Source organism: Pleuronectes platessa, chromosome 17, assembly GCF_947347685.1.
Source record: "Pleuronectes platessa chromosome 17, fPlePla1.1, whole genome shotgun sequence".
NCBI classification, from domain to species: Eukaryota; Metazoa; Chordata; class Actinopteri; order Pleuronectiformes; family Pleuronectidae; genus Pleuronectes; species Pleuronectes platessa.
This window is the reverse complement of record NC_070642.1, coordinates 17,629,208-17,652,973: the sequence shown is the minus strand read 5'-3', so window position 1 is coordinate 17,652,973 and position 23,766 is coordinate 17,629,208. Positions and strand designations below refer to the sequence as shown.

General features: G+C 44.7%; 1 protein-coding gene across 1 annotated transcript; it reads right to left on the bottom strand.

Moving 5' to 3' along the window:
• Positions 1–12,366: 12,366 nt before the first annotated feature.
• On the bottom strand, positions 12,367–23,147 carry dusp10 (dual specificity phosphatase 10). The gene is made up of 4 exons (XM_053445556.1): positions 22,828–23,147; positions 21,052–21,944; positions 17,186–17,554; positions 12,367–16,167 (listed from the first exon to the last, which is right to left on the bottom strand). The coding sequence occupies exons 2-4, from the start codon at positions 21,896–21,898 to the stop codon at positions 15,902–15,904; spliced, it is 1,482 nt and encodes a 493-aa protein (XP_053301531.1). The 5' UTR covers positions 21,899–21,944; positions 22,828–23,147; the 3' UTR covers positions 12,367–15,901.
• Positions 23,148–23,766: the final 619 nt, after the last annotated feature.

Sequence of the window (23,766 nt, the reverse complement as noted above, 5' to 3'; positions counted from 1 at the left end):
GCCCTAATACAGATAAAATACACTCAGACACACACATGTCCTTGAAATAGAAGTTATTTGTATTTAAATGTTTGCTAAGACCCGAGAAGAAGGGAACGTAATAAATATAAAACACCAGTTTAGTTTATCAGCTGACAGGAGAGGCCTTTAAACCTCTTTCTGCTTTTTCACTGTCATGTTTAAAGACCGGAGCCTCACAAGCCTGTTAGGTTTTACATGGTCCTAAGCTTCCCTGGCTCTTATGCGTTATCAATGGGAGGAATCAGCCATCCTAAAGATTTCCACTCTATCCATCAGTAGTAATGAGGCTTTTCCATTTCTCACAGCTCGGGCTGCAGCATGACGTCCATTAGGGAACGGGCCGATTTGACTGTGAGGAGTCTCCCGCGCCCTCCTGCTGCAGGATAAGTAGCTGTCATGGTACTTTGACTTTCTGGACCTGTCGAATGTTGCAGAGTTCTGATCTGAGCCAATCTGAAGTTTAATTTACGTCGGCTTCTGTGGCGGTCGAAGCCAGAATTATACCACACCCTCGTAAAAATCACCCCGGGAGCTTTCACAATCCTGTTTTCCATCCTGTCGGGGGGGGGGGCTTTCTTCACGGTGCTGGACACGTCCGTCAGTGGAGACTTCAGAAGAAGAAAATACATATTGTAATTGAAATCTGGGCTCCAGTTTGGATTAATTGATTCACTTTTATTTCTATTAAGAGTGTACACATTAAGTTGCTTACATTACACAGCAGGTTATAGAATGTGCTTGTTGCTTTTTAATTGCACGGTTCGCTCTGCAAAATATGTAGTTTCGCTGTTCATACAGGAAACATTCAAGTTTGAAATTACGTGGAAAGAAGTTAAAGATATTGAGGAAAACCCTTTATCAGGTAAAACTTAAGACTTTTAGCTTTTATTTCCTGTTTTCTGATATTTTTTTACACAATATAATTGAAATTTTGCACAAAACCATGTCAGTGAAAGTGGGTAAATGTGTGTATGAAGTTGCAACTTATGTTTTCCTGTTTTATACTATTTATTATATTGTCATTTATCAGCAGCCTGCACGTATGGGTGCAGTTAATATAACAAGTGCATGATACTACACCAGAAGTGTGTAGTGCTGCCTCTGTGCACAAGGGGGCGGTGTGTCCCTTTCCTTCCTACTTCATATCGTCACCTGAGGCGTTCAGTCACAGGCCTGTTGTTATTTCCCCTGAGCAGTAGATAGATGAGAGGTGAATAAATTCTCAATGCATCACTGCTGCCTGTGTGAACCAAGAGAAAGAAGTTGGACACGAGCAGCATGTGAACTAGAGGCAATGAGCATATGGAGAGGAGGGGGTGGGGGTGTCGCTCCATCTTTTCCTCCTCCAACTCGTTCACTCCCTCCATCCCTCCTTCCTCTTGAAGCCAGCCACCTGCATTATGACAAATAAACCTGCATCGCTGTCCGAAGGGCGAGTGGCTTCGGAGGCGTTGTTAAAAAGAGAAAGCATCAGGAGCGGCATGCTGGACCTTTTCACAAAACATCACGGTGTCGTATGAGTCACAACAAACACATTTACCCAGAATCCCCTGCAGCCTGTCGGGCCTCTCACTCCCGCCGCGATCCGAGGCAACGTGCTGAATCACAGCCGCTAAAGATAGATGCTGGTTCGCAGCCCCGGCGTGGGTCAAGCACTGCAGGATAAAGGTGAATCAAAAGTCACGCAGGGGAGTTAAAAAGTTCAACCTGTCTGTTTTGCAAGGCAAAGGAGGCAGGCGGGCATATGGCCGTCCTGTCCTGTCCTCTCTACGCCCCCCCCCCCTCCTGAGGAATGGTGTTTGTCAGAGTAATAAAGCTGTCCCACAACCCCATAACCTCTGCAATATTCATGTTCCAAAGTTTGTGCCTCACCAGACAGCTTGATAAGTGTCGGACCCCAGTCGGTTCCCAGGCTCGAGGATAACAAGTACACTGTCTACCTGGGTAACCATGGGACGAGCTAGTCCAGACTCCCGACATCCAAAGGCCGGCTTGTTAAAACACTCTCCTCATTGGCCGTCCCGCTCCGTGTTCTGATGTCACAGGCCAGGCCCGGGGCCCATAATAGGCAATGGCTCATCTCAACGTTACGAGCTGTTTATAAACGAGGTGAAAAATGACACTTTTATTGCCCCGTCGCTGCGTCCCCCTGTCCCGCCGTGCCCCGGGCCCAGCGCTGTCGTGTCAACACAGCACTTCTGAGGGGAGATAAGTCAACAGGGAGACAGACGGAGACACAAACAAGAGAGGGACGGAGGACAGTGACAGCTTTAATGCAGCATCTCCTAAACATGCATTAATCAGAGCGGAGGGCTGCTACGACTGCTGCGGCACATACGTCATGACACAGAGAGAGAGAGAGAGAGGGAGAGGGAGAGAGACACGTGGATTCAACCCTGGTCAAGTTGTGTATCCTCCAAAGAATCATCATGTGTGGATTTGACAGCTGAGACAGTTTCCTACAGAACACACAGCAGCAAGGAACGACTGCAGCAGCACTCAACCTCTGCTCTGCGCTTTATACATTTTCACCAATTTCCCAGGTTATGATTCATGGACCTGAAAAAGGTATGCAGGTAGGAGGAAGAGTGACATGTTTCCTGATTGACACGTCTGAATAACCTGAGTCCGATTTACTGGAGGTGCAATTGGTATTACAAGATTTTTTTTAATTCACACGGTAACTGAAATACTCACAAGTGTCCTCGGTGGAAATACATACCGTGGTATATGATTTTGTTTATTTCCACCAGAGGGAAGCAGTGTCCTCCATCATGCCTGCTGTGTCTGTTTGTGCGTGTGTGCGTGCATGTGTGTGTTGCTGCAGGGAGCTTCAGCAGCAGCCCCACTGAGAAGCTCTGTTATGTTATCATAGTCTGAGCTATTTATAAAAGTCCTGATTCAGCTCCACTGATGTTTCCATTTTGAAAAAAACACGAGAACCTAAAGAAGCAAAAAAGAAGAAGAAGAAGAAGAACTGCCGGAGAACGAACCACTCATTAGCTCGAAGGAATCTGAGCTGTAGGTGCAGTCGATATAAAAAGTTAAATAACGTTTCAATCAATTGGTTTTATGTGTTAATGTGTCACTGTGTGTTAGTTTTCATTGTGCTCCTGCTGCGAGGAGAGACCACACACACACACACAAGAATGAGTCTGGAGCAAAAAGTCGTGATTTCATCAAAGACCAAGCTTTTCACCCTACGTCTCATGTGATTTCTGTATTTTTCATATTTTTACTAAATCCTATAAAAGGAACAAAAGGTCCTAGCCATGTTTTCTCCCTTGTCCGTCCGTCCCACTCTAGCGAACGCCACATCTCAGCAGCACCTCGAGGGAATCCCTTCAACTGGGTTGAAAACTGACTCTTGGACGTTTTTGTGGTCAGAGATCAAATTCCAATTTCTGTAATTTCACAAACTCTTTGGCCTCCTCAACATGATACATCTGCTTTAAGGGAACTATTTGAGAAAGATGAACTGAGTCGATTTTGATTATCAGACGTCATAACCCGTAACTTCACGTTTTTGTGACTTGGATTCATCGAGGTTGCCCGGAGTGAAGGCTCAATTGGACCCACAGTTCCGAGCCCTAAATAGAATTTGGTGATGGTCAAACCTCAGGCTTAGATTTATTTTAACCATAATTCAATAATCTGTATGTTTATCATGATAAAATACACGTTTCATTTAATTCCTCCAGTCTTCAATACACACAAGAGCTTGGACAGACATGGATCTAAACGGTGACTTGACCGCTCGGCGGAGACGGACGACCTTGAGGCGGTAATCCTTCTTACTCCTCTTTGAGCTGTTTGCATAAAATGTACCTAAAACTCCAGTGCTCTACTTTTTGAGGCCACAGAGAACTCAGACAAGGACGGACATATTGTTGACGTCGGTGTTTTCACTTTCACATCCTCCTCTTCTATCTCATTGTTACACCACTGTTCATAGAATCTTTATTTCATCTCTCATTCTAATCTTAAAGGTTTCAACCAAAGAAAAAGCCCCTGGAACACCCCCTCGCCTGCACACACACTATTCCACCCGTGGGCCTGTAACCTTCATCAACCAACATTCACGCCCACTAATCACAGCGAAAATGAGCAGTTATTGTCATAGTTAAACAACCCCCCCTCCCACCACCTCTTCACTCTAACCACCATCTTTTTTTAACCCCACCTTCGTGTGTGGACTTCAGTGGTGAACTCTTGTGTCTTCAGATGTGGTCAGACCTCCGACAGATTATGATCAAATAGGCTTCTGGAAACCGAAAAGAACATTTCCCCCCCGCTTCTGCTGTGTACTGAAATGGACACAAAATGATCACAGATGATGTGACCTCCACGGGGTCAGTTTATGTCTCTTTGTTGTAGGTCTGCATCTCTTTGTGTCTCTTTGTCGTCGTGGTGGCTGTGGCTCTGGGGGTAAAGTGGGTCGTCCACTAACCAGAATGTCGGCGGTTTGGGGCAAAAAGACGCCAGAGTCTGTGCCCGTGATGTCTGTGTCTGGAAAACCTCTCATGTAGGAGCGCTGTATGAATGAATGTCTCGTTGTCCTCTTTTGGTTGTTTTATGGTCTTTATTGTCTTTTTGTGTGTCTGTCTGCTGCGTTTGCGTCTCATTGTGGACATTTCAGATTATTTCTTTTCTGGTTGTCTTGTGTCTTTTAATTGAGCTCTTTGATTTTCAAGTTATTAAATATGAAGTGACTTCATATGGAGGCTGTGGACCAGCGGCTGGATCAGTAATTCAGTCCTGGCTCAATCACGACAAATTTACACACCAGCATCTCGTTTTATTAAACATAGAATCTATAACAATTCTCACTTAGAAAGTCGAAAAACAATTTTGCACTTTTTTGACTTGAAACACAGTTGTTTCTTTTTGTTGAGGTTGTTCTGCATCGCGTCTGAAGATGTTTCTGAAACATCTCGTTTCCTGTCTCCTTCATCACGTACCCTCCTCAACCACCCTCATTTATTTTCCATCCACACACATTCACTCACTTATTTTCCATGTCTGTTTTTCTCTACTCAGTTTGTCTTTTTTTAAATCGTTATCGTTCTGTTTAGTTTTTATCAGAGAGGAGGTAAAGTGAAGACCTGAGCAGATGCACAAACATGAACCGGCGACTGGAATTCGCTCTAAAAGAAGCTTCTCATATCTATTCAAGGACAGAGTTTTGAATGAGGTTCCAGTTACCATGGAAAAAATGTACCTCTGTCCGACAACCAAAAATGAAGCAACTTAATACAGCGACAGCATTCCTCGGTGTCCCGGCAACGTGCCACGGCACAATCAACCTGAAAACACCATCGAAACAACAAAAGGCCTCAGAATACTAATAAATCCTCACACGTAGTCTAGCAGGGAGATTTGTGTCAAATAGACGGATGGAGAGTTGACAAGAAGAGGAGCCGACTTTTCATCATCCTGCTGGTTTTCATGCTCTGTGATATTTTTGCCCGTGCGATTGAGTTGCATGGGGCAGTTTATTAAACTCTGCAGCTGTTGTTGTTTGTGAAGACACCAAGGAAACAGAGATAATTGATGGACCTATTGAGTTTCACTTACTGCATATGAAACCTCTGCGCCTGAGACGGTTGAGGATGTGAACACGAGCTCAACTTTGCACCTTTGCGCATACAGAACTGTGTGTGTGTGTGTGTGTGTGTGTGTGTGTGTGTGTGTGTGTGTGTGTGTGTGTGTGTGTGTGTGTGTGTGTGTGTGTGTGTGTGTGTGTGTGTGTGTGTGTGTGTGTGTGTGTGTGTGTGTGTGTGTGTGTGTGTGTGTTGCAGCTATCTTTGTGAGCTATCTTAATAGACTGTCTGGAGGTTAAGACTTGGTTTTAGGGGTAAGAATTAGGTTAAGGGTTAGGGTTGGGCATTTAGTTTGGATGGTCAGGGTAAGGGGCTAGGGAATACATTATGCCAATGAGTGTCCTCACTTAGATAGCTGTTCAAACATTTGTGTATGTGTGTGTGATATATATATATACTTACATGTCTACACATGTACACACCCATGCATGCCTGTATAAAAGGTCAGACTCTATTAATACTTAAATTGTTGAACTTCATCTTGTCTGTTGCCTGAAAAATGAACCATTCACAAGCTACGAGTCAAAACCACTTTACCCATAGTTCACTATCTCCAAAGTTATAGTTTGAAATTGTAGCCGGAAAGACAATTAACCAAACCGTGTAAGAACCTGTTTTCCAATGGAACGTGCACTGTAAAAAAAAATCAAGCTAGCCCACCCAGCGCGACCTCAGAATCCATACTTCCACCTGAGCTGAAATTGTCTCACTGTTGTAGCCTCAGTACAAAAGAGAAGAAAGGATTTGTCTCCGACTCTGTAAAATGTGATGTACTTATATTTTCACTTTAGCACCAGAAGGTTGTGTTAAAAAATCCAGTCCTTCAGAAGTAAAATAAAAAAAATCATATACTTACAAAATGAACTGTCTCACAACTGTTTGAACGCCTCTTTGTAAACATTACCGAAAACTGAACGTGATATATTCGACATTACATCAACGTTAGATCAACATTAGATCAACGTGTGGCTTTTGACGACTTGTGCGAGCACTCGGCAGATAAGTGCGGCAGTAAAAAGGGGGTCTAAATTATTGTTTTGGCTCGCCGGGCCCCCCCACAGTGCAACATAATAGGTGGGTTGAGTGTGTCATGAAGACTGTGGCGGGGGGGTTTCCCAGGGTGAAAAAAGGCGACATGGAAAGATGAGGAGGAAGGAGAACAAGGGGCGGCTTTCTCTCTCTCATCGCATCTCGAGGCGGTTAAAACCTAAATTTAGTTGAGGGAAGAATTAGTAACTTGAACTTTTTTTTTTTCTACAAAAATACATTTTAAGTGTTTTGAATTATTTAAATCAAAGTCACTTGATTTATTTTTTTCCCCCAAAAGGCATAAATGAAAAAGTCCTGGGTTAAGTGGGCGCGTAGAGACCATTTGTAATCCTGCAACATGATGACGCAACTAAAAACCCTTCAAACATGTCCCCCCCTCAGGCTGGTGGTGTGACCAGCCCGAGACGTGCACTGCGCTCTTCCCTGTGTGTGCGTGCATGTGTGATTTATGGGGATATATCGAAAACGAGGCCAGCAATTAAAAGAACTTATCTGGAGCAGAAGAAAGAGAAGAGGAGCAGAGGGGGGGGGGGGGGGATGCTCAGCTACAACAATTTCCAAAATCCACTGGTGTAGCTTTAGATTTTTAGATTTTCTGCTGCAGGAGCCACGATTTCATAAATGCAGAGAAACGGTATTTTCACAAAAATCCACACAGCGTTCTTCTCTCTTTCCTCACCAAAAAAGAAAGAAGTCAAAATAGGTCGCAGCTGCAGAGCCACTGTAGCCACAACATGTCTCAATGTTTTAGAGGAAATATTTCAAGTGTTAATAATATTCTACCATATTTTTTTTTTTAAAGCTTGATTCCAGTATCCTTATTCCTTTAGATATGACCCTTTCAGGTATTGAACAAACAACGAGGGAATGAATGAATGAGTTAATTTCCCCTTTAAATCCTGGCTTTCAACAGAATTTACAGGAGATACAATAGAACAAGAGAGAGAAAGACTTTCCAACACTTTGCTCCACTTCTAGTTTCATCTCAATATCAAAGACGGGAAAATATCATTCGAACGTGTTTAATATAAACGATGAATGATTCTCTGGAAAAGGTCAAGTACTTGTTATAAAATTGAAAGTACTGAAGTAGCACCAAAAAAAATTGGCTTTTCCCAGTCATCTCATCACACACATGAGGTTTATGAGGTCATCACCTTACGAGCTAACAATCGTCCCAAACCACTTGGTGTCAGTTCCTGTTCCAAACTGTTAATGACCACGGTTCTCCATGATGTCCCAGCATTCCACTGTGCTCTGCTGCTCCGCTATGAGGTCACACTTCTCCTCACAGCTCTGTCATGTACAATAATCACAACTCACTCATTCGATCCCTGCTCGCTGTACAGGGAGTTCCATGAATACCCGGCATACGAACAAAGCACTAATAGAGCTTGCAAAGTTAGGGAACTACCTCAAATGGAAGTAACCATCTTTGGGGAAAAAATTCTTTAACGTGTACATTGACTTTTTTTCAGTTTGGTCCATGTCTGCTCATCTGCTGTGGAATTCTTTAACAAACCATCACTCCAGCTGACGGCCATGATCAGTATCTGAATCTACACATTGGGACTTTTGCACTATACCCAGAGGTTTCTACTGGTTTGAATCATCGTATACACTCGGCCAAACAAATAAGTCAAGTTCCAAAAAAAACCTTGAGCTGTTCGATTCCCATGCATGATTATCGAATTTCTTTTAGTTTCATCCTATAGGACTTTTGCAAAATGCTATGGTTCATGTGCAGGACTATAAAAAGGACATGATAGAATCCATTAGGTCATTGAGCTATTTAGAAATATCTGATCATCATCTCCCAGGTCAGTAGATATTTATATTCCCTCTACATTACTCATATCTGGGTGTAATTGGGGAGTAATTGGATTTGAGTGTATGTGACTCTATGGTGGTGGTATGTGAATCCATTTATACATTACACCATCACTGTATGTGAATCATGCAGCAAATTAGAGCTATTACAGTGGCGTGAGTAGACATATGGATGATTAGGACCTGTTGTCCTCTGATGAAGTGAGTCTGATAAATCCCAAACAAGGCCCCATGCAGCTGCTCACACAGACAACAGGGACATATGGTTTTGGGGTCACCTCCCCCGGCCTGTGTCTCACGCAGTGGTCAGTGTGTGGCTGATAAGCATCGAGGCACAACTCCTCAAAAGTCCAACACGTACCACAAGCGATAACAAACTCCTCGTCGGCTGAGATGCATCCTGGTTTTGTGTTCTCCTCGCTCCTCGTCCTTCCTCGTCCTCAGCTCTGCCGCGGGTGCCACATTTGCATCTGCTTATTTGCAGAGTCACAGCCGGGCTGCCCGTGTCATGCCCTCCTGCAATCTCCTCGGTGCGATGTGTGAAATGGGCCGTGACCTCTTCTACTCTCTTCTTCTATCCATCTCACTGCAGCCATCACTGCCTCCTGCCCTGCACTCCTGTGGTCTCTCTCTTTGTGATGCAGCAGGATAATTCATACTCACCACCTCAGAGCTGACTGCACAGAACCACAGGCCAGAACTCATTTGCATCACAGTTAGTGGAGGTGAAGATAACGAATACGTGACGACCATGTAACACTACATGGACAAGCACGACCTGATGTTGATCACTGTTGTAAAACCCTCCGCTCTTGTTTCTTCTTTGACGGCTGTCCAGATCTTTGAGGAACCCGGTCCAAGGTTTCACTTCCACTCAGCCACAAGTGCATTAGTGATGTCGGACTATAAAGTTTGGCTCACAGTCGACGTACCAGGTGATCCCAAAGGTGTTTGATGGGGTCATAGCTCTGTGCTCGCCAATGTTCCTCCACTCCAGACTGACCTGGCTCTGTGCAAAGGGCAGGTTGAATTTAAAAGAGGAAGTGAGCCTTTTTTCAAATGTTTGCTTGGTTGGAAGCAAACAGTTAAATTAGCATCGTAGGCTGTGATTGAAATGAAATCAATAGGACAACTTGCCATCTTGTGCAGCATCTTACAGTCAAATATTTACAAATGGTACATTCAAACACATACACACGAAGCAGTTTTTGTACCACACTTCCTCCACACTCTGAAGAAACAGTTGTCAGGGGGGAGTTGGGGTATAATGGCTTGCCCAAGGACACCTCCACATGCTGACTGGAGGAGCCAAGGATCGAACCACCAACCTTCTGCTCTCCCAAAGCCACAGTCGCTTATGTCCCCTGCACACAAATATATATGAACAAAAACGTGTCCAGGTACTATAATAACCTGCTTCATTCCATCTCCGAGAAACAAAGGCTCCATTGGGATGGTTCTTCCCGACCCAACCTATCCCTCACGTGGTATCTCAGACGAACCCTTTTTCGACAAGCGTCAAGACGTCCGATGTTCGAGCACCAGGCTTCAACTCAACCGTTCGGCGTTGAGAAAACCAACTTAAGAAAAATTCTCAGTTCAACTTAAGCTCTGTTTCCAGGCAACAGCAATAAGGTTGTGACGAGTTGGTGACTCACAGAAATCCTCTCTAGACCAGAATGCTCAGCCTTCGCAGTCTGTGTGTCCCCATGAGGGAGACGGTCTTCATGGGCCGGGTGGACCACGTCCTCGGGAGGATGCAGCCCCTGAGTTGAGACACAGCTTGTTAATAGTGACACATGGAGCAATTCAACCTGATTCAATTACATCACAATTATTATTTTGGCAATCCCAACTTGCCCGAGAGCCACTGAAACAACATGAAAAACCATACTGTCACTTTGACGGGAAAAATAACATATATATATATATTATGTAACTCCCTTAAACATGTTGTAGAGCAACTGGGAAAATCCCTGTGTCCTCTGCATTCTTACATTCTTTTATTTGTGCTCCCATTAAACTCTCATTAACCTAAATCCGTATCGTATTGTGGCACATTCTGTAATAGTGTTTGCTCAACACGAGTGGCATTATTTTATGCATGAGTTGTGAGTGCAAAGTGCTGCTGTGGTGACATTAAGCGAGGCCTGGGTGAGGATGTCGTGCGAGTGCATCTTCCTCTGACACGGGCTGCAGCTTTGATGGTAACCAGTGCAGCCGTCCTGCAGGCTCACAGATCCTCTGCTTTATTTCACCGCCTCCTCTGCAGTACACACACACACACACACACAGACAAGTATGTACACACTCGATTGTGGGCATGCGTGTGTGTGTGTGTGTACACCTGTTTGTGTGTGCGTGTAGGAAAGGTAGGTCCTCCTCTCAGTGCCGCTTTGCCTAATACGTCCATGCAGGGTTTGTGGGAGAGCGGCGTGCAGCAGCACAAAGATCAGAGCTATTCTGGTGCTCCCCGCCTGCCCAGTGCTGATAGCAAAGGATTAATGAGGCGGGGCACTCATCACTCGTAATTAGAAACAACGCAAAAAACTATTTTTGGGCCTGTTCCTATGGAGAGATCTTGACCCCCAGGCAAACCCTCCCCCTACCCCGGCCCGCCCCTTCCCTTTCAGCCACGAGGCGATAGACGTCTGCGAACTTGGAGTAAATATAGGCCCATAACTCCTGCAGCTATGTGACACATGGTTCAATGGAGGGGAGCGCAGATAATTCAAAACTCAGGCTGTGTACTCTGCTGGATGCTTAAATGTCAAGAGGCTGATGGAGGCCGTCTCTTAAAATACTCACTGCCAAGCTTGTTCGGTTGATATTGATCCCACTAATCAGTTTCTGGCGTTTCCTGGTTTTGACTCTGCCACGATGCCACGGTCACAGGGAAATTATCTTTTTCCTCGTTAATCTCTCAATCTGTTGTTTCTCTTTTAACATCAGGACGTGTCCACACAAAGGTCCCTTGTCTCTTCTACGGCTGAAGCAGTTTGCTAATCCATCGACAGATTTGTTCATTTCAGCTCCTCCAACTGCTTTGCCCTGTTTTTATTTCAAGTTGTATATATTTGTGTTTTTGGTGGACTCACCTTTGATATGGTAATCTTGCCGTGAAGCAGCATTAGCATTTAGCATGTAATCTGCTTTTGTTGGTCTGTGAGTAAGCAGGATTTAGCAAAAACTACAGGATGTACTATCACGAAACTAGGGGGAAAGATGCAGTATAGGTCAGGGAAGAGCTTAATACATTTTGGAGTGGATCTAGATCAGGGGGCAGAAGAAGTATTATTACTTTGTCTTTCTTTCACACTAAAATATGTAATTTTTACTGATTTCTTTTGGTCTTCAACAAGCTCTAAGGTCTTGTAAGCTGCTAAATCCTCCACTATGTTCAACAATCAGTCTGAATATCTGCAGTTTGGTGCTGAGCAGGCGGATTTTGGAGCTTTTTCATAGAAAACAGCTGCCGGAAAAGTCCCACAACCAATTATGAAGTTGTGAACCCAATAAAACAAAATAATGAGCTGAAAGATCCTCAGACTTTTCATAAAGCTGAGAGAAACTGCGGAGTTGAGTTATAATCCTCCGAGGGTTCATCACTACGAGCGATCCCCTTCACCGTAAACACAGTCATTTGATCCATTGTTATAAATATATCGGTTATGGCAGCTTTAAACACTTCGGTCCCACATGAAACATCTGGGACATTAAAAAATATTTTCACTTCACGCCAGAACACTGAACCAAATCAGAAACATATTTCTGCTTTATCCGTTGAGTAACTAAAATAAGAAACGAGTCCCTCCACAGCAGGAGAGAACTCGTGAGAGAATAAACCTCCCGGACGCCAAAACAAACTTGAAGCCTCCCTGTTTATTTCAAAGCTCACAAGTAGGGATTACAAAATTACAGTGCTTCAATTGCAACAGTTCAAGGAGTAGTAGGAGAAGAGTCGGAGAGATGACAGACCAGTTGAGGAATTTTTGAGCAAGTCATGCAAAAAGGTGTGGGAGAAGGCCTCCGTTATAATAGCACCCTTTGTGGAAAAAAATAAATCCATCTGTCCGTAGGTCAGTGCAAAAATAGTAATGAATATATGCATACAAAGAAAATAGATATATATATTTATATACTGTATATACTTGACCATTGACCACAGACACGAGAAAGATACGGAGACTTGTAGAGCGAAGCCCAAAGTGGAGACTCTTAAACAAGTCTAGTTCGTAAAAGAGTGCACAGCCTGATATCGTTCTAATACAGAACTGTGTTTCCAAATAAAAGGGAGCAGTCCCAGGCGCCTCTCGGAGCCGTGGGTCAGGCTGTGACCTCTACACAAAGAGCAGTGTGGGAAAGACGGACAGCACCATAACGGCTGCGAGTGTCCCTCACAGACCAGGAGCACACAGCATGCTTCTTTTCCAACCGGAGAGAGAAATTTACAGTACGACGGTTACATTGTTCAGTCAGATAGATTCGCTACGTACAAAAAAAAAGCCAAGTGCCGCTGCGGTCGTAGAAACTGGCAGATCGGACAAAAAAAAGGTACAGTATTCTTATATAACACCGGCTCAGATGATAAGCACTCTCTTTTTTCCTTTGTGTTCTTTTTTTAGTGCAAATCACTGAAAATAAACGCACAAGCTACAAACGTGTGTTAAATGGTCGCTACATACCTTTTTTATCCTTTTTTTTGTTAATCGTATTCAAATCTATCGTGGAGCACCAGTAGAAACACCAATGACAACCGCAACAAAAACACAAGTGGGGACACGCCCTCCCCACACACAAACATTTGTTTTTAACGTTCCTGTCGATAAGTCGTACGTAAAAACTCACTTCAGTCCGAGGCTGCGAAACTTGTTCATGCGTTTAACGTTGAAATGTTCGCACACACCTCGAAACGTGATTTAATGACGGTCGGGGTTCAGGAACACCGACCTGTTACAGTTTCATTTTTGCATAGCATGAATTTTCACATGAGGGATTTTCGAAGCTTATTGTTGTGGATGTTGGTGTCGTAAAGCCTGACTGAGTGTGTTTGTGTTCGTTATGCTACGAGCACTCCGATCATTCTGAAAATATTGGGTTCATTTGAGACGATAGAACAGTTTACAGAGATATTTGCAAAAAAATACATGTTTCTCGACAATGATGGTGTTAGCACTGTGCTTCATTTTATGCCTTTATCTAACAACAGACAACTGAACAGTACGATGGAGTATTCGGGCCACTTCAAGGGAAGAAAATCTGAGACTTAAGTAGGAATATTACAAGCAATAAGTTGTACTCTTACAAGAATAAAGTTGTACTCTTACAAGAATAAAGTCGTAATATCACCGGGATAAAGTTGTAACTTTACAAGAATACAGTCACAATACTACAAGAGTAAAGTCATAATGGTTCAAATTATTTCTTGTAATATTACGGGATAATTCTTAAAATCTCAGTTTTTTTACTTTTTAAACAAAAAGTATACCAGTGCAGACGTGAGGGGTCTGTAAATCAAAATTGAGTTGTCGTCCATTGTACACATGGTCAAACAGCAAGTCCACTGCAGTCCCATGATGAAGGCATGAAGAAGTTGCACCATTAAGTTGAGATTTGTTTTAAGTCTTTCCTCTTCATGTCTGTCTGGATATGTACTTGTGTGTAAACTGGGTCAAAGATGAGTATTTTCAGGTGCTGGGTAAACTTTGTGTGTGTGTGTACTTTTTACTACTCTACGATTAAGTGCCAAGTTGATTTACAAATCACGGTGGTGCACAGTTTCTCCTTCCAAGTTACATAATGGTTATTTTCACCTCGAGGATTGTTTATTTTTTTGCATCTCTGAATGCATCTCTGTAAAACTGCACGTTTATCGGGATTTGCAGGAATCATTCTTTGTATGTTACACACAGCTTTTTACAGGGGGGGGCAAAACAAATTCGGTGTGTGATCTGCAGCCGTCTGCACGTGATGGTGCACCGTGCGCAGGCCCACTGGAGACACATGAATTAAGGCATTGATAGAGGCACTAGAGCAGCACGTGACGGCAGCTCGCGCCCCTCGCGAGGCTGGAGAGCTCACTTAACTGTAGCTTAGTGTCAGTGACGGAGAGAGTTGCAAAAAGATTAAAACCAGGGTCACGCTGCTCAAACCAAAGCTGTGACCCTCGGGAGGAGGCGTGTGTTTGTTTGAAGTGTGCACCTCGACTCTGCTACTCCAGAAGGGATCAAAATCAAGTGCATTAATACAAAAAATTCAAACATTACATGTGGCCACAATGGGACGGTAACATGGGTACGTTACAACAGAGCGGGCCCATGAATGAGTTAGAGCAGAAAGCAAAAAGAGCAGAGGAGATAGAAGCAGGCAGTGAAATTCCTCCACTCTGTTACATTAAACATCACCGGTAGCCCTGTTTTACAAAGTTCTCAGATTATTTCAACGTGTTCTCTCCTCTGCATGAAATAAAAGCGCTTATGGCTGTCTGATATAATATATTGCTAAAATATATGCTTCTGTAGATGCAGGAATGGCAAAATGCAAATACTGAAGCGAACACGTGAAATATGAACTTGTGGGTTTGACCGACACACAAATAAGCTCATGAAAACAAAATAAAACCCTTTTTGTTTTCTATCTCGTGCACAAATCTGCGCCAAATATTACAGCATAACCGTCTGCACCATCGACATAAACGTACAGAACTGAAGGACAGTATTCACAATAACATCAAAATGGTTTTTCAGCAAAGAGCTGGAAATGTTTCATAATCGTAACCCATATATACACATAAGATCAAGGTCTCAGTTGCATTCCACTCTGAAATTATTGCACAGTGAGCCGCGGTGGGCTCGTCATGGTCACCCCATAAACCCCTGTATAAAAATAGAACAACAACATTAACACACCAAACATGTCTTCATCTATTTTTTTTTCTTTTTTGACAGGCACTGCCGTGGCCAGCTCCCTGCCTGAGTCGGCAAACATTAACTCTGTGCCACAGTGTGAACGTTAAGAGTCTTTTCTTTTGTCAGTTATTGTCCCTAAGCACGTAGTATATTTTTCAGATTTTTCTTTTCCCTCATATTCGCTCCTCTGTGGTCGCAAATGGAAATCTCTCCACTGACCGCCTCCTCTCTCTCTCTCCAGCGTCTCCTCCGGGACATCGTCCAGGTCCAAGCAGCAGGGATTTTTTGGCATTTGTCATCACCGCTGACCCAGAGCTTTGGCACCGCCAGAGAGAGTCCACGATGAGCATGAGGAGATTCGAGGAGAACACATCGTCTCTCTCTTTCTCTCTCGCGCTCCAAACCAGCTGGCCTCTCTTGAAAAACAGCGAGCGCAAGTTTTAGCATCAAGTCGGACTCGGGGGGGTGGGTGGTCGGGGGGGGGTTCGTTTAGACGACCGTCTCCACACCGATCAGCTTTGGCGTGAGGATGCGCGGCGTTATCCCGTTGTTCAGGTCCTCCTCGAACTCCAGCAGCTGGCCCATGAAGTTGAGGTTCGGGGAGATGATGGGCCTCCTGGTCTTGACAAACTTGTAGGCGTCTGTCATGGTCATCCAGGTGTGCTTCATCAGGTAGGCGATCACGATGGTGGCTGAACGAGACACGCCTGCCTGGCAGTGGATCAGAAGGCCCATGCCTGATTGATGTGCTTCCTCTGCGGAGAGGAACAGTAACAGAATTAAAAGACAACATAAGAAACACTTTGTTTCCCGAGGGGGAAGTTCAGACATGATCTATTGTTACCACCACCAAACACAATGTAGCTACAGTCCCTCCTCAGATGTTTATTGATCTCTAGAAAGGACCATTCAAGAATCCGACAGAAAAACCTTTTTGACAAACCTCTAAGCCGCCATTAGTTGATTCAACGCACAGATCAGGTCCATCAGATCAGTATCTGCCTCGATACAAACTTTATTAGGTGGCTCAATAATCAGTAATCAAGTGAGCATTTGGCCTGATGCCTCTTATCAAGTTTAAATACAGTTTCTACGGTAAACGAGGAAACTAAATTCACTGTTTCTGCCGTTTCTTCAGTCGAGAGGGAGATCAACTCAGTTTCAACTCATATCCCGTAGATCTTTGTATTAACGATTATACAGTTTGAATTCAGGGAAAAGAGACCATAGGTACTGGATTAGTGTTCTGTACTGAGAAATATGGAGGATTGAAACATCTCGAGTCACCATGTTGTCCTCGTTTTTAGCATTTTACAGATAAACAAAGGTTATAACTGTGTACTTAACGTGTAATCATCTTTTAAATGCATGTCTCAAAAATCAATAGTTTCAGAGTAATGTCAATTTGGTAATAAACTTTCCATAAATATAAATCTGCTGTATTCAGGGGATGTAAAGAGAGAGGACCTCACAATTCATTTCACAGTATTATAATTCATGATTCTGAAATGAATCTGACGGCTTATGAATGGAAACAATCATATTTTTTACTATTTGTAGCACTGACTTTGTTTTTCTTACTATTCTCTCAACTCTGCTTGTTTTCATATCACTCAATAGAAAGTTCAACCTCTTCCAGACAATTCTTGACTTTGTCTTTGGTTTTACGCTGGAACCCGAAAGTTTCACATTGCTTTGTCGTAAAGGTCAAAACACACAAAGTTGTCACACGTCTGCCGCTCAAACTTGTAATGCGACTGACAGTTTCCATACCGATGAATTCAAACGCCTCCTCGAAGTACTGCCGCAGGTTCTGCTTGTTGCTGTCGGTGGCGGGTAAGCGCTTGTAGACGAAGAGGCCCGTGTCGTAGTGGTAGAGCGGCAGGTGGGTGGTCACGTTCAGGATGTAGCCGATGTTCCAGCGCTGCAGCAGGTTGGCGTTGTGGGCGTCGTGCTCGTTCCCCAGGTAGACGAAGGGCAGGATGGGGGTCAGCTCTGCGTTCTCTATGTCCGGGGTGGAGGGCAGGGAGTGAGGTAGCGGCCCCGTCAGGCCAGCGGCGGCGCCCGGGTCCGAGCCCTCGCGGAGGTGCAGCGAATGCTCGCACAGGTTCTCGTGGCTGTGCCTGAAGCAGCTAAGGCCTCCTGAGAAGACAAACAGACCGAGCGGGACTTTGAGTAAACACAGTTCGACTGAACATGAAGTCAAATCTTTAAGTTGAATATCGAGGAAACTGTCGGACAGCATTTTCCTAATTACTTTCTTTTTCTTTTTTTCTGCCACAGCGCTCGTTTAAACACAAAATTGCAGTTTTCGGTCTCTTGCGCATTGGGAGCTAACGCTGCCAAGGTTAAGGGTTCAATTCCCACTGGTGTGTTCCCTGCTATAAATACACATATGCGTGCCGCTGTCCACAACATTACAACTGGGTAGGGAAACCGAGCTTTGGAAACACACCTGATAAAAGCGACTGTCTTAAAAGAGCTCAGAAGCACTGAGACATTACAGAAGTCCTCAAGTCTCACGACTACACTGGGACATTTGGGCTGTGATCTGAATGTCTCCATTATTTGGATTATGAAATCAATATGGACAAATCAGCACTGATTCCACTAACAACCTCCGTCAGTCCCAGTCAAGTCTGTTCTGAGAACCCGGAGACACTGGCCCGGAGACCCCCCCCCCCCCCCCCCCCCTTGTAATTCTGCAGGTAAACAGACGTAGTAAATGTTTAATATATATTCTCACTGGGCATCTTGCACTACTTCAAATATCTGGTTTGCACCTGTTGCCAGTGATGCCGAAGTTTCCCTTCAGCACGGGAGTTGTGGGGAGGGATGGAAAGTGTCTCTCTCACACACACACACACACACACAGTATCAGTTCATGTCTTTTTCATGGCAAGAGTTGACATCATGGCACGTGAGGTCATCGCACAAATTCCCCGTGGTGCCCGAGCAGCTGGGGGATCTCCTGTCAACTGTGGTTAACAGAAAAAAAAGCCTGATTGTTCACCGTGAACAAAGATGTGATTCTGTAGATACTGGTGATACTGGCCCCGCTCGCTACGCTGGGATGTTGTGGTGATAACTTCACTCTAGAAAGGGAAGTACTTACAGGAGCGATGTCACCAAACACACCGGGGGAGTTTCCACTGGTATTGATATTTGTTCAGTTATTTTGAGTTGATAAGACGGAGCTGTATTCACGAAGGACGTTTAACAGTCATTTTTATGATTTATTCCATGTTTATCTTTTAATACAATAGCTTTATTGTTCACCCGCTGAATGTTTGACCAAGAATACTTCAGCTAGCCACTTGTGGAGTAGTGAAAATGGATGATATGTCGCATTTAAGAGCCAAAACATACAGTGGAGGCCCAAGGCCTATCAATCTGTGTATGTATTCATATGGTTATTTTTTCAATTTTCTTGGATTCAGCCAACCCATACAGATCATCCCCCTGACTCAGCAATTTGTCTTAACTATCTGAAGCATTTTAGCCTCTTTTAGCTCATAACTTTTGGTTTATAAATTTATAACGTTGCACTTTTTGTTTCCTTACTTTACTTTTTGTCACTTCAGGTTTTGTGTACAGCCACTAGCAGATGTAATCAGCTAAAAAGATCTGATAAACAACTGTTCAGCACCAAACGACAGGAAGAAGTTAGCAACTAGCTGGTCTACAGAGGTGGTGGAGACCGGAACTAAGAGTGAATACTGGAGTTATTTTCATGAGGTTCCAGAAACACAACTCTGAATAGTCTAATGTTTATTCACCTTAGCCACATTAGAACTCCATAATCTAATCGAGCACTCATAAAACTTTATATACTTCCTTGTCTTGTCCAATAAAACTTCTGACTGAAGGAGCCGGGGATCAAACCACCAACCTTCTGGTTGATGGGCGACCCGCTCTTACTCTTACTGAGAAACAACTGCCAAGATTTGTATTAATATGATTTAAATATGTCAATGTTGTGTTTACACATATTTGGATATGTACTAAGCAGGTAAGAAAGTGTGCTCTGTGATGTCCTGACTAATGTAATGGAGACATTGTTTTTACTACAGTGTTTTATTGTTTGTTTGTTTGTTTGTCAGATAAATATGTTGCTCTGTTGTTGCAGCACATTTGTCGAACACACACAAACCAGCGTCTTTCTTTTCTGTTCAAACTGAGCTGTTAAATATCACTTCTCTAAACTGAGTAAACTGCAATTAACAGGATCTCCAGATCAACATGTCGCTGTCAGATGAAATCTGTCGAGTGTGACCTTCCGTCATCGTCTTGGCCCGAAATCACAGAGGGAAATATGATTTGTGTCTCTATCACTTTCAGCCGGTGGCTCAGTTCCTGTATAGAAGTGACGGGTTCTGACCTGCCAGGCCTGTGACCCGCTGTTACCAGCACTTACCCTACACCCTCCAACACCGCTGACATGTTGTTTATGGCAACTCTGATGGATACATGTAACTTATCAGTGGTGCCATGTGCGGCCGCAGGTTCAAGATGGAGAGATGTTGTGTTTCCAGTGGAGCAAAGAGTCACACATCGAAACATATTTACAAAGAATCCTGACTAAGAGAAGCTGGTAACAGAAACTAATGGAGTAAATTATTCAGCAGCAAATATACTGTACATGTTTGTGACAACAATGTTCCCTGCCCACGTCCCCTGGTTAGAAAGGTCAGCTATTTAAGGGAAGTGAATAATTAATCACCAAAACATTTAGAAATAAATAAAGGATTATTAGCAGTGATTATTATTACGGACACAACTGCTTTGTCCAGGTGTTGGTGAAATATGAACAATAAAATAAATACAAAATGTTTGAGTACATGAGAGGAAGTCAATGCTGCAATCAAACATATAAACACATGGGAGATATTGTCAATCCCTGACACATGACTTGTAATAACAGAGTTTGAGCCGTAGAGGACGGCGATAGACTCAAACCAGGGGGAAGAAAGAACGGCGCCGTCTGCTGGCTCCTCCCACTGAGGCGAGCTCCAACCAGACGCTGAGGCAGCCTCGTCCATCAGAGTGCACAGGAGGACCGGGGGGACGGAGAGAGGAGATCAAGGTGCTCTGATCTTACAGCTACGCCGAGACTGGGAGCCATTCAGGGGGAAAGAAATACTCACAGCCCAGCCCCCCCCCCCCCTACACTACATACTGTACCGCTCCAGCTTCTAACGCACGCTCGCACACCAAAGATAGAAAACATGGCAGCGACCCAGGGACTGCTATCTCAACAGGCCCGCCTTATTTACTAACAGCTGCTTCTCACTCCCTCTGCAAAATACTCAATATGTGCGATAGAGAAAGTGGGTGCATGTGTGCATGTAGGAGGGTGATGGAGACGGAGTGAGCACACAGGCTTCATTCACTTGAGTTGGTGTTATAGCTGCTGTCATGCTAACAGGATGACACAACCACAGTCAGCGTGTTGACCGACGATATCAGCTGACCAAAACAACAAAGGTCACAGTTGAACAGGCATTTTCTCATGTGCTATTTTCATATTAGCCCTTAAATTTGTGGTTTTCTAGATCTTTTAATGCTTGAAAGCCTTTTTACCTTCCTTAGTCGACCACCTATTTGCCCCAAAGTCTGATAATCAACTTAAACATTACCTTTGAGGATGATGGGGTCCTTGCCCTCCCTCCTGAGAGAATCCAGGACCACGTGCAGGGGCTGGGAGGACGTCAGCCGATGGGGGTCCATGGTGCTCTCGTCGTAAACCACAATCTCTTTGGAGAAGATGCCCTTAAAGGAGTCCTTGCCCTCGCGGCAGGAGATGAGGTCCAGCACAGTGATCTTGCCCTGCTGCAGCCGCCGCCGGCTGATCTTGTCGGAGCAGTTGATGTGCACGGCCCCCCGCACGTGGCTCTTGTTGTACTCCATGAAGGGCCGGCAGTCGATGATGACCGGCATGGGCCCGATGGGGTGGCCCATGGGGCAGCAGGTCATCCGCTTGGCCAGCTCATTGGGATGGATGACCCTCACGGTGGATACGGCCTTCAGGGCTCCCGAGGTGAGACTGGGGGTGCTTAGTGCTTCATGGTTGCTGACCATTGAGGTGGGGGCCCCGGCATAGCTGAGGTTGGGGCTGCTGGCGCTCACCTGGCTGTGGCTGAGGCTCTGGCTGTCCTTCTCATAGGTAGTCACAGAGCAACAGCTGGCACTGCTGCATCCACACGACAACGAGCGCGTGGAGCCCTTGGATGAGGGCATATACGTTACCAGATTGGCCGTCGCCCGGATCTTCACCACGGTGGTGCTGATGAGGGTCTTGCTGATGCTGATGCTACTGCTGCTGCTGGTTCTGCGGCTGCTACTACTACTGATGCTGCTGCTGCTGCTGCTGCTGTTGGAGAAGGAGTCCAGGTAGCTGGTGTCCAGGCGCAGTTGGAGTTCCTGAGGTCGGATCGGCCTTGGCAGCGCCACCACAATTCTGTCGTCAAGAGGAGATGGAGGCATGGGGAGGCCGAGGGCTGGACGTCTACGGAGAACTCAACAAGCCGCTCTGTGGGGGGGGAAAGGGACGAGACAAAACATGAGTTCTGCACCAACAGACGGAGGCTGTGAATGAAGGAGCAGAGAACACACAAGCAAACATCTTGTGTGTTTGATCAACAAACCAGGAAAGGTCTATTAGTGGTGTCATCACCTGCAGGGCAACACCCAAGTTGGAGGGAGGATTTACATGTGACAAACCGGTCACTAATAATAAACAGTGAGTCTAAACTGAATCACAGAGAGACATGAATCATCCTCCACATCTACTGTACATGCGAGTGATGTTGAATTTCATTCTCCTAACTCTGCTCTGTCTGATCCAAAGCTCCCCCCCAAAAAAAAAAGATAAAATACTGCATCAACGCTACGCCGCAGTTTGGTCTCTCCCCAAAAGGAAAGTCGAGGTACAAAAAAAAAGAGAGAAGAAGAAGGATGGGGTGTTATTTCCTTCTGATCAGCAGCCAGAGGTGCATTTCATTTAAAAACACATGTCATCACGTTAATAATATAAAAAAAAAGAGGAGCCGAGCATCGCTGCAGGTTGAGCTCCAGCGGAAATCATTCATGGCCAAAAAATTCATTGAAGAAACCGGCATGAGAACGTGTCCAGAATGTGATGTGGCTCCAGGAGGAGGCAGAGGAGCTGGAGGAAACATCACTTCACCACCAGCGAGCTTTCAACACAGCAGAATGAATGGAAATAAATAAAAGATAAAGGCAATGGCTGCATTCCTCAAAGGCAGGGACGGCAACTTTGTGTTAAAATAAAAGAAATAAGAGACAAACGCTGGAATAAAAACTCTCAACGCGCGGCCACACGTAATAATAATAATAATAATAATAACATCGCGGTGATGACAATAACAATAATAACACTCAAACACACTGACCGTGGCAAAATGGTTGCAGAGCCTCTACATTCCTCTTCATTAATTATAGAAATGTCTATGACTGTGCATTTCAAAGACCAAACTTGCGCGTTGGACACTTCATCACCAAACTTGTGTGTCCGTCTCACCGGGGGACCGTCGCTGGGTTCGTTCTCCGCTGGCGGACGCTCGTCGCCTCCATTCAGTCCATCCTCGTGTCGCGGATCGGCCTCATCGTCTTCTGGGGCTTTTTTTTTGTTTTTTTTTCTTTAGTACTTTTACGTCCCTGCTTCTCCCCCGTAGAAATAACACGGAGGGGAGAGAGCCCGCCCCGCGGAAGCACGCGCACGGGGACGGACGCGACTCTCGGCCAATGCACGTCCTCATTAATATTAAGCACGCGCCGCTCCGCCCCCCTCGTGGGCGGGGCTGGAGGGGTACAAGGAGCGATGATGTCACCGGCAGCCAATCGAAGGTCTCCCCGGGAGGCTCGAGGAGGACGCCGCGGTGCCTTCGCGTGCGGCTCGTAAAAGTGTGCATTGTACATGGAGAACACTCATCTACACCTACAGTGGCAAATAAAGTAACATTATATGAGACAGACAACAACAGCAGATATTATTATTATTATTATTGTTGTTGTTGTTGTTGTAGGAATTGTTGCTGCTATCCATAAAATATCATCCTGATTGTTTTCATTATAACAACTAGTCAGAGCTGAAACTTGATGGTGACCTGGACTCTCTCTCTCTCTCTCTCTCTCTCTCTCTCTCTCTCTCTCTCTCTCTCTCTTTTCTCTCCCCTACCGACCCTTCCTCTTTTTTCTCTGCCCATCCCGACCGGTTGAGGCAGATTGAGTCTGGTTCTACTGGAGGTTTCTTCCAGTTATTGAGTTTTATCTCTCCACAGTCGGCTGCTCGTTGTGGGAACTTTTCTTTTTCTCTATCAGTTTTAAGGTCT

Excerpts from the sequence above, each read along its gene's own strand:
- dusp10 (XM_053445556.1), bottom strand. The coding sequence starts at position 21,898 with ATGCCTCCATCTCCTCTTGACGACAGAATTGTGGTGGCGCTGCCAAGG. Across the intron at positions 17,555-21,051 it reads GGACCCCATCATCCTCAAAG|GAGGCCTTAGCTGCTTCAGG; the intron begins GTAATGTTTAAG and ends TTGTCTTCTCAG. Across the intron at positions 16,168-17,185 it reads GGAGGCGTTTGAATTCATCG|AGGAAGCACATCAATCAGGC; the intron begins GTATGGAAACTG and ends TCCTCTCCGCAG.